Below are 12,062 nucleotides of genomic sequence, written 5' to 3'. Positions count from 1 at the left end.
GAGTTTTGCTGCCAACTCCCCAGTGGTAGCTCACTACCTCTACCACCAGCTCTGAAGTCCTCTCTGGCCTATTCTGGTAACTACCTTCACATGTACATAGCCTGACACAGACACAGACACACACACATGAGCACACACACAATCACGCACCCATGCATGCACGCACACACACACAGTAAAGTATCAACAACCCCGTAATGAAAGGCATATTGTTTTATAGTACAGGCACTCTATGTAAGAATACCCATTTTTTCTTCCCCTTATTGTTACCAGCTGTCACCACTTGTTTTAATGTTTGATAACCCAGTAGGAAGTTGCCATTAGTTTACTGTTGTTTTAGCTTGCATCTCTATGATTATGAGGGAAGTTGAGGATCTTGGTGTGCACTTACTGTTTTGCTTCTGTGTGTGATATCATCTGAAACATGTTGAGTGAGCTAAGAATTGGTAGGAAGAGACACATGCAGATCTTAACCCTGTCAATACGTTTTCATGTCACAGGTGAATGAGGTGTTACAGAAACTTCTTTCCTATGTGGACAAACAGTAGTCACAACTCCATGTAGTGATGAGATCAACCAACACTCAAAGACCTTAAAAACCATTTCTTTATATATCAAGCTCTAATGTATACTGAGGTCTTCTATGTTGCCATGCCAATATTAGTTTTAATTATAGCCCTGCTTCAATTAGCTGCATTCATAGTAAGACTCAGTAAGACAGAACCAGAAAATCTTAGCAGCATGCAGAGATAAGCATTTATCCTCAGAGTCTTGGCATTGGGTTCATCTAGATGAGGCCTCTAGACCAGGTCGACTTCCATGAGAGAGTCTCCTCTTCTTGTACAGCTGTGAAGACACTCACTGTTGGACCAGTGGTTTTGCCAGAATACATTTCTCTAATGGAAACAATGGAGCTGTATGGTCACCTGGCTCTGCAGTAAGCACATGCAATGTCCTGCTTGCTGTGCCTCAGATAAATGCCCATACACCAAAGGTAGCCAGAGTCAGAAGGAATCTCTCACCCTCATTTTCTTTTTTTAAAACACTCCGCTCTTCAGCAAATTTTCCCAAACTCTTTGTTTCAGTCAAACTTTTGAGACAACATTCATAATTCTAAAGCCTGAGTGGCATGTTAATTGAATTCATCTTGATTATATCGATGAATTCATATCTTTACATTGAATCTTCACATCCAATTAGAAGCTTTGGATATTTTCACTTATTTAAGTTTTCTTTCATGCACGTTGGGAAAGCTTATTTTTATTATAAAATGTTTAAAATAAACTCAAGAGCAGAAAAACTAATATAATGAAATCAATTTACACAGCTTTCAGACTTGCATAAATCATGACATACATATTATATATATCTATTTGTGCACACACATAAGGTTGTGTGACACATCATCAAATCTACCTATGACCATCTTGATATACAGTAGTAGTCCCATAATGCTGTTGCCCAGTGGCATCATAAATGCTTTAGTTTCCATGAGAACACTTTATGATGTTCAGAAAATAATGAAGATGACCAGTTAATATCTCTTAGAATATATGCCTGGTGTTGACTGTTACATGACTATAAAATTATGATAACAAAATCAATAAGAGTTCTTGGTTGCCTAGTCCATAACCAAATTTTACCAATCTAAAATTTGCTTTACAGGATTGTTTTGTTGCTGCTGCTGTTCAAATCAATATCTATAATTTGAACTTTTTGGCATGTCCTCAACAATCCTCGTCACTTATTTATTAGTTTTACCACCAAATCGTTGCAGAAACTGCATTGTCATGTAGAACCTACCATATTCTTAGTTTGCTAATCTTGAGCCTTGATGCCCTAAAATATGTGCCTGTAACCTCCATGGCATTTTCTGCTAAGTAGTCACTTATATCTAAAGACTAGATCGAATTCACTCTCAAACATTCTGGATGTTTTCTTGGTAGAGTATGTATTCAATCAATAGATATGGACGTTTAGATTAATCAATAGAATCTGATTTCATTGCACTCAGGCATCCATTACAAAGCTATCCTTTGAGCTAATGATATCAGTTTACTCCTATGATTTCATTAGGAATTACAAAGAGCCACATCTAACTCTCTCATTCTTTCTGTATTAGCATGATAGTTTGCTAGTCTTTTCTAAATTCTCTGTGTTCAAATCAGAAAGCTGGTTCCTAGCACTCTATAAAAATGACCAATACACTTACAGATATTAACTCACAGATACTGAAATATCTGATGTCCTCTACTCTTTCACAATGACTTTTCTTTCTCTAGTATTAGCTACTCTTTTGTCACGGCCCCTAGGATCATTGATTCTCATGCTTCCTGTCAGGAAGAAAGGTTTCAGCCTCATCTCATGTTTCTTGACCCAATTTTGTAATAAGTTATTCTTTTTTTCATAGGAATTTACTTTGCCTCTTGTCTTAATCACTGTTCTATTACTATGAGAAGACACCATGACCAAGGAGAGAGCAGGATATGGCCAGAGTTGACCAGACCAACCAGGCCCTGTAGGATACACTGTGCTTGTTATTCCCCTGAGAGTCCTATTAGTTGACTAAGGGGTGTGGGAGGTAGACTGATTTTTCTCAGGCTGCCAAGGATACGGATGTTGCTTGTCTTTCCAGCCATTCTTTGAGGATTGAGGGGCTATGTCTTTGGCTGCTACAAAAATCATGGAAGGAACTGAGAAACAAAACAAAACCCCAATGTCTGCATTTCATCCCATCCTAGAGGTTCAGACTTAACTGATGCAGGGTACAGCATGGGTGTGTTGGCCAGTTTGCAGTTGCAGTGACAAAATGCCCAAGACAAATTCATTTAAAGAAAGAAAGGTTTATTATTGGCCTATAGTTTGAGATACTTTAGTCCATGGTCACTTGGGCCGGAGCCTTTGGGCTATTATGAGGCAGAACTGTCTCAAAAGGACAGGGTGAAGAACGTGTTCTCAGTGGCAAGAAAGTAGAAAAGAGAGAGAAGGAACCTAGGGTTTAAAACCCCATCCAAGCACACTTTCTCAGTGATCTCATTTCTTTCCACAAGGTCCTGATGGATAAAAATGCTTCACTATCTCCTGATACTGCCACAGACCACAGGCTAAGCTGGCAATGCTTAGGCTTTTGGAGCACATTTAAAATCCAAATCTTAACACCAAATAGGAAATTTATGTATGTATGTATGTATATATATATATATATATATATATATATATATATATATATATATATATATGTATGTATGTATCCATCCTTTGAGAATTTCATTGGTAAATCTCTCCAGGTGATTGTAATTTTCTGCCAAAGTTGAGTATTATTAGACAAGAAAGAGATTTTTTAAATGGACCAGAGCATAAAGAGGACATGGTTCTAAAGGCTAATAGAGGTGAGAGATGAGCAAAAAGACACCATAAATCAGAGTCAGGATTGACCCTGTTTCAGTTGATGCAAATTTACCTGAGTGCCATCAACACCTTTGTGATCCTGCCTGTGCAGAAGAAGATGCTTTTCTGGGTCTGGGAATATGTACCAGACAGATGGCTAAGTAGGTGGGAGTAAGGCCTTCTTGAGATTAGAGCCACCAGAAAGGCCTTGCAATGGTTGAGGCTAATTGAGAAGGAATGTTGAGCTCATATAACTGCAAACACATCCATAAGGTCTTTTCATTATGAGATAACTGACAGTCGGCCTCCTCCTTCAAACCAGTGGGCCACAGTGAGGGATAGCACACTACGCTTCCACACCTCAACACGTCCCAGATTCATTTCAAACATCCTTTTCAGTTGAGTTCCTTTTAACTTCAGTAGACTGGAAATTTGCCTGAGCACCAACGGAATGTGATTGTGAATCCTCGAAGCGCCCGCATCACAGAATGTTTAATGAGACACGTCGATTTAATTGTGCTTCAAGACATCCAGAGCCAGAGTTTGTCAGCATTTTGCTGACAAATGTCCTCATTTACAGACCGATCCTTGGTACTGACTATGTGTTCGATGTGGTTAAAAATATTGGGGAATGAGTTGTGCTTTGAGAAACGAAAGACATCTTTACTCTGGGTGGACTGATGCTCAGCCTCGTCATGGCATAAGCTTGCACGGGTTTGGAAGCAGAGTGGCTGGTTAAAGGTCACTGTGTTCTCATCCTGATGCAGAGGACGCCGTGTATCTGGATGATGAGAAGGAGAGAGAAGAGTATGTACTCAATGACATCGGAGTGATATTTTACGGGGACTTCAATGACATCAAGAGCAGAAGCTGGAGCTATGGCCAGGTGAGCCACTTAAAATTTGTCATTGTCAAGGACATTTTTTTCCTTAATATTTTTTGTCACATTTATTACTGCCAGGTGCCAGGCATCTATATTAGAAAAGAGTGCAATTTCCTGCTTTTCAGGATCTGAGACTCCAAGACAGAGTGCATGGAAGTGGAGACTCAGAGAGACACCTGCATAATTTATCAGCTGGAGCCACCTATCTTCCTCTTATTACAAATGTCCCCGAGATCAGGAAGCCTACAGCTAACATGGCAGTCACTGAGATACACTTTGGCAACTTAGAAACCGTGACATCTCATTATTTCAACCTGAAATGAGCTGAAAATGTTCTTTGCTTATGAAGGTATTTTTAATATAGCAGTTAGCAGAGGGTGTGCCAAATTTAAAGGAGTTCTTTTTTTTCTTAAGTATTTGGGGCGAGTGGTATAGCTCAGTGAGTAAAGGCACTCATCAGCAAACTTAACAGTCTGAGTTCAGAAAAGGACCCCACATGGTAGAAGGAAAGTGTCCCTGAACCTCACTTGAGCACCCCAGCATATATGCTGTTCTCTCTCTCTCTCTCTCTCTCTCTCTCTCTCTCTCTCTCTCTCTCTCTCTCTCTCTCTCTCTCTCTCCCTCTCTCTGATACATACACAAACATCACTAATAAGCAAAAATATAATGGAAGTAATTAAAAAGAGAAAAAAAGCCACGTGAGTCTACAAGCAATAGTTATTAAGGAAAGAATATTCCAATTTTGCCAAAGGATGTCTCCTCTAGATTTTTCCAGAAAATATCCAAAGATATTTCCATCAATTGCAATCTCAAATTACTACTTGGGGGCAAAAGTAGATAATAGTAATTCTATAACATATTCAATAATTCAAACTAGTTCACTTAGTGTTTTTGACACTGGTATAAATGGAGTTTTGCCCTGTTTCCACAGATGCATGTGTGTCCTGTGGTCTAGAAGTGTTAGTTGATTTTCAATAGGAAGGGAATGAGTGTTTCTCTCTTGGGGGTCCCTGGAAGAAATGCCTTGAACTCAGCATTATTGCTATGAGTGTCCAGGGAAAGATTTCTTGCTATTTGACCCCATCAGGTCCCACGATTCTGTCTTGACTCCTGACGTCCATATAGAATCTCTCTGTGTTCCTCACATAGTCTCACTGTCAATCCCATCATCATGAACTCTTATCCCCATCTACAGTTTAGTGACTGGCTTCACTTTGGCCCCTAAGAATTACATTCTGTATTCAGGCTTTCCCATCCGCATCTCTAATGTCCTGTCAAAATACAGTCTATGGTTACTTGAATTTTCTCAAATTCACGTCTGGCCCTCTAGTCATCATCCTACCTCTTCCTAAATGACACACAGCCTTTATTATTTATTGTCTGTTACCCTTGTCTTGAGTCCTCATGACCTAGACTTTAGGTACTATCTTTTGTTTTCTGTTACTATAGCGTAAAAACAGAAGCTGTATTCTTGATAAAAAGAAAGGGGTTTATTTATCTCATTGTCTTGGGAGTTGAAATTTCCAGATTAGACAGTTCCATATGATCAACTACTGCAAAGATCCCCTTAATGCCATTACAACTTAATGGAGAAATAAAGGGGGAACTAAGCAGGCACATAACAGGCTGGGCATATAGGCTGCTCTATATGCTGCTCCCTAAGATTGCATCAGTCCCATCTAAGGCATCAGTGCTCCTGTGACATCAGCACCTTGTATTAGCCTCACTCCTGAAGGCTCTGTCAACTCAGTGTCACTCCTCTGAAAATCAAAACCACTTCCAAACTACAGCAGGTGTGAGGCCATTTATGATTTTAATGTAATGCTATATAGGTAGCTAGTAAAAGAAGAAGTCATCAAAAAGGAATCAAGAAGAGTAAGGAAGACATCCCAGCACAGTAAGATTGTACCTGGCAACTGTGACTTTGAGTAAGCATGGGCCTTGTGCCATTATTCAACAAGGCCATCAACTTAGGGCAGTCTGATAAAATAACAGAACAAACCAATTGTTTGCAGTGATTCAGGGAAAAAATGATTGCTCTAATGGTGCCCTTAATGCTGTGGTTTGTGGCTAACACAACTGAGATGTGCTGTTTAGTAAGACCCAAAATAATGATTTATTTATATACCAACAAAAATAATTATGCCTAAATTATATTATATCATATATCCCAGCTCTCTAGGATACACCATATTCAATATTCTAGCTAGATTTAATAAGCAATTACGTAGTAATTAGCCATTAAGATTGTAGTTTCTGTCACAATACTTGGGTAGGTAACATCTAATGTTTCTATATTGAAAGGAATCTTCTACTGTATTATAGTACAGTAGAGACAAAATTTCCTCATGCTGCGATTTTTTAAAAAATTGGCCTTTACTCTGTTTTAAGAAAATTCTAGAAGCACCTGTGGAGAGATTTTTTTCCCCAAGAAAATTGAACTAGCTCCCAGGCTCCCCGTAAGATACTATAATCCTCTGCTTGAAGAAGTTTCCCCATTCAGGCTCTCGAAATCACCTTTTCTCAAAGCATCAGGGGACTGGGTTCTTCAGAGACTTTCCCACATGAGGGCTCCTCCTAAAAGAGCCATCCAGAAGGACCTGAAGTACCTTCCTGTAATGTATCTGAAAGCTCCTTATATATTTTTTGAGTTGAGAATAGATGTTTTTCATACAGCATATTCTAATTATGCTTTCCTTTCCCCTAACTCTTCCCCAAATGCCCCTTACATTCTCTCATTAGAAAACAAATAGGCCTCTACAAAAGAAATACTAATCATGAAATAAGAGAAAATAGAACCTTGAGCTGCTTTTGAGAGCCTAAGACTTCCAAGTAACTTTGGGGGATCATTGTGCTCTGGGCAATGCGTCCACCTGTTGGGAGGATCTTAATGAACTTGTACAGTGTCCTAAAGAGGTTAGAGTCAGTGTGTGCTTCTTGAGTATGTTGGCTCTCTAATGGTTCTGTTCATATTTCTGGCTTCCTTTTTTGTTTTCCTTTACTTTACTGACAAGTTAGAAAAGGATGCATCCTTCTCTTTAATTGTTGATGCTAAGGGTTATCAGTGGTCACTCCACATTTCTAAGCAGTAGGTTGTGGTTGCATTCTATCTTTGCGCACAGCTCATCTGGTTTTGCAGAATGGAGATTAACTAATTTCTCATTGCTTTCTCCCAAATAGTTTGAAGATGGCATCCTGGATGCTTGTTTGTATGTGATGGACAAAGCCCTGATGGACCTTTCTGGTAGAGGGAACCCCATCAAAGTCAGCCGTGTTGGTTCTGCAATGGTAAGTGGCCGTGCCGATGGCTAAATCTACTGGCATCATAATAGAGGTCAGTTCATAAAGAGACACTGGAATAAACATTGACAACTTTACAGGCTTTGATCTGTTAGGTTTGAGTTCATGGCGCCTTGTTATTCTTGACTTCTCTCACTTTTTCATATGCTACAAGATGAAATTTCTCACTCAAAGCTATATGTGGCTTTTGTTTCACACAAGATAATAGATAACTTCATTCAACTGAATATTTATTCTTTTTATCATACTTTATGTATATACATGTATATGTGTGTGTTCATGCATGTGTATACCCTCAGAGGCCAGTTTGTGGGGGTCAGTTGTTCCCTCCCATCTTGTGGGTCCGGGGATTGAACTCAGGTTGGCAGGCTTGGCGCCATGTGCTTTTACCCACTGAGCCATCTTGCCAGTCCCTGAGCATCTTAGAATCTCTAGTCTGGAGACTTAAGAAGTGACCAGGACAAAAATGCTAATGACTGTAATCAAATGATCAACCAATCAAATATCAAAGAATGCAGACAGATAGGTGAGGCATGACTTTTCTCCATGTTTACACTCGTGAAAACAATAAGAAAATAAATGGCTAGGGTGGGAGAAATGGCTCAGTATAGACTGTGTATAGAGGACCCACATTCAGTTCCCAGCACCCACATCAGGCAGCCTACAAGCATCTGTAACATAAGCTCCAGGGGAATCTGATGCCTTCTCTCAGGCCCCAAGAGCACTTGTATTTATATGTACTACACCCCTAAATAAATAAAAAATATTTTGTAAAGGAAATAAGTACTTTGTGAAATCCTAGTTCATATGCAAAGGTACCATACTGCAGGGCCTTACCACTTATGAAGTGGGTGCTGACTCTCCCTGGAAACCTTCTAAGATAAATGAGTGGACATTTGTCACTTACATCAGTTCATAAGTAAGAAAACAGGATGGTGGAAGCTTGTTAGTGGTAAATCTTTTGGCAGAACCTAGGTCCAATAACTCTACCTCTATATTTGTTCTACCTTTCACCCTACTTGCTGCAGGGGATCCTGAAACATCCTCAAGCATGCAGAGATCCCCCATTGGAACAACTAAAGAGGAGTAGAAGCCTATGGGTGGAAAGGGTAGGACCAGGGCAGGAAATTAACTAAAGGACTCTGCCTGGTCCTAACCTGTACCACATCCCTAGCACTCAGCCAACCATATGTGTGTAAATGAGCAGCATCTATGTCCAGGAGCAGAGTGTTTTTCAGTTACTGTAGACCACATTTATTTTATAGAATAAATGCAAATGCCCCTACATCTTCTAAAAAAAATGCTCCCTGGAAGAAGTTTGTCTTTGATTTTTGTTTGTGCATCTTGTGAGCCAAATGCAATCAATTTTGTTGACACATAATTACAGGGCCAGGGATGATATAACATGTGTATTCTGACTAGGTGCTAAAAATAGTGATTTTAATTTTATTAAGAACTAAGTTACATGGAGATTTAAGACATGATAGATCTTGCGAAATGAAAGCACAACCTAACGTCAAAAGACAGCTTGGGGCAGGAGGCACAGCTCAGTGATAAGAGCTAAGAAAGAGAATCTACTTACTATGTGTGAAGCCTGGGGAGGGGTGTTCAATCCCTGACCCCAAAATAATAGACATGTGTATTTAAATAACAAGATAAATAAGTAGTTTTGTTTCCTGGTGTGATTTTCATTGCATGATGAAAAGAGGATTTGTCGTAAACCCTTTGGGAATCTCCATAGAGCATCCTTGTACAAGGCACATTGGACCTGTACCTGTTCATTCTGTTTCCTACGTGGAAGAGAAACTTCCCTTCTTTCATCTTATGACTTGTTTTTTGTCCTCCTTAGAAGCAACCGTGACAGGTTGCTGTGAAGAGAGAAGCAATTTGTAAGAATGCTGAGATACGTTTCCCTCTTATGCATTTTAAAATGACACGGTCTTCAGCCTGACTGTATGCACCCATTGTGTGTACTGCCACCAAATGCAGAAATCACAGGCTGATACAAAGCAGTGCAGAAGGAGACAATCCAACCCACCCTGTCTGTGGCTGCATGTGACCAGGTGGAAGATGTTAGATTGAATTAAACACACTGCCTCAAAATCTCATTAGTTCCAAAGATCCTCTATCTAAAGTTCTAATTTGAAAAACACACACCATAGTTATGCAGCCCAGACCTGGAGAGATAACTGCGTAGAGAATAGTGTGGTCGGAGTTGCTTTGCTTTCCGGAGGGAGTGACCTTGGATGTTAAGGGGCAGAGGTACTGCTCCAAAGCAATGTAACGTGACATCTCCACTTCTCCTTAGTTCTCCCCACGCTACTGTTTACAGGACAGAAAGTTCAATAGTTGGAAAGAAGTCCATTCACCTCTGTTGTCTCCTTTAATCCTCAGAATAGCTTTGTGAGTCTTTGCAAAATATGTTCAGCTGTCATAATTTTAAAAACTAATTAATGAATTTATTTATTCCCTTTACATCCCAATCGTAGTATCCTCCATTCTCTCCTCCTGGTCCCACCCTCCCTCCCTATTCCCCCATCCCCCTCCCCTACTCATCAGAAAGGAGGAACCCCTCTCCCACTGCATCAACCCCCCCCCCCCGCATCAACCCACTCCAGCACATCAAGAGGCCTCAGACTGAGTGCATCCTCTTTCTCTGTGGCCTGGGGAAGCCCCTGAGGCAGCTCCTCCAGGGGGAAGTAACTTGGGTGTCATGTGGATCTTCTAGTAAGGGGAGTGGGGACTGTCTCTGAGATATTGTGATTTTTAAAACTGAAACCCTGAGCATCCAAAACTGGCCGAGAAGGTGACACATTAAAAAAAAAAAAAAACAACTATTTTATAATCATGTGGGCAGACCCTACATGATCACTGGAAACACACAGTGGAATTTCAGCACAAAGTTCAGTAAAGAACAAAGGTATATGTGTGGGGACTTTCTAATTTTTCTGTTAAAATTTTACCTTAAAATGTAAAAACAATACATTTTGAAAATATGGCAAGAGCAGGTTTGAGACTGGGTGAGTCCAACTAAAATTACTTGTCACAGTTAGATGGCCCAAAGCCCAGACACTTAGTCCCTGGTCCAAGAGCATTTTCCATGTCCCTTTCAAATGCATCTCAGCCCTGCCACTGGACAGATGTGTGAAAATAGAGATACATATGGCCTGCAAACCCTTCCAGAAGACCACGAAGACCACCTATCCCACTTCATGTATAATCAAAGTCATTGCAGGCAGGGATTTCCTAAAAGCAACTGCTCCTGGAAGCCATGGGAAGGAACAGCCTGACTCTGGCTGGGCACCTGAAGAAAGTAAATCAAGCATGGAGATGGCACAGGAGCACGTGACTGGAGCTCCCGAAGGCAAAATGACTTCCTGTAGTCGTGGCACCTAAGGTTGGGAAGGAGATTGCAAGAAACTAGCTATGAGTGAGGTGAAAAGGACACAGATGATGACAAACTGTTCAGTGACAGCTTAATATGAATGTGGCTTTTAAGTGTGCAACTTCCAGATAAAAGTCTTTGTGGTGCAGTGTATCCACCCTCAGAGGCTGCTGCACAGATTGTGTATGTCCAAGAACCTCTAACTCGGGAATTTCAGAAGCACCTTCCCATAAACACACCAGCTATGACATTCAAGAGGAATGGGAGGATACAAGGGATGGGATAACAATTGAGATGTAATATGAATAAATTAATAAAATATATTTTTTAAAAGAAGTATTGTCAAATGCCCCTTGTAGGTACAATTCACCCTAACTAGGACAGCATTATCAATCCCCTCTGTGCTCAGTTTTCCCATGTATAGAATGGAAGTAACACCTTCTTCTTGCCTGCATAGTACCCCTCATTCAATCTTGCTTTCCATTCTTCACTGAAGAGACTTGTAGGTTGGTTTGCACAAGACAGGCTGTAGCTGTGTCAGGAGATGGAGCGCTGGCTCTGGTGCTGCGGTTGCCATGTGAAGAAGCAGGGGAGGGCTCTTAATGATGGGGTACGCTTTTTCCTCTCTCAAATGAAGTTCTGACTCTTCAGCCAAATACCTGACGTTGCCACCATTGGCAAGATCATTTCTGTTCTGCAGAGTAATATTTTCCTTTTCTTTTTTTCCCTTGAATATATCCAGTGTATCTCCTCCTGTTATTTTTGGTTGCTGTTGTGTCTCTTTGATGAGAACATGTGGAAAGTTGATGATCATGTGGAAGCTGAGAGGTGCTGGTCTTTCCCAAAGGAAGGAACAAGCTGAACTCCTATAATCCTGCTGTCTGGGGATTGGGCTTGAGAAGTTATGGTCTTGCATGGATGAAGTTTTACTCATGATCACCTAAATACCAAATGCTATGTTTTACTAATATGATACCATAGATTTATTTAAGAGGGAAAAAAGGGGGGACCAGGAAATTAGACAAAAATATTGTTCCATGTTATCTGTTTTCCCTTTAAACATATTGGCCTCATTTCTGATGTGGCAGTACCCTCCAAGAGAATTGC

The 12,062-nt window shown here is 40.4% G+C and overlaps 1 protein-coding gene across 1 annotated transcript in view; it reads left to right on the top strand.

The window, feature by feature from the left end:
- Positions 1-12,062, top strand: part of F13a1 (coagulation factor XIII A chain) — a 159,731-nt gene that overhangs the window by 57,577 nt on the left and 90,092 nt on the right. Inside the window, exons 4-5 of the mRNA XM_051170126.1 lie at positions 4,155-4,273; positions 7,451-7,558. Of these exons, the coding sequence (XP_051026083.1) occupies positions 4,155-4,273; positions 7,451-7,558 (227 nt within the window). The remainder of the gene's footprint in view (positions 1-4,154; positions 4,274-7,450; positions 7,559-12,062) is intronic.

Source organism: Acomys russatus, chromosome 3, assembly GCF_903995435.1.
Source record: "Acomys russatus chromosome 3, mAcoRus1.1, whole genome shotgun sequence".
NCBI classification, from domain to species: Eukaryota; Metazoa; Chordata; class Mammalia; order Rodentia; family Muridae; genus Acomys; species Acomys russatus.
This window is presented reverse-complemented; position numbering and strand designations above follow the sequence as displayed.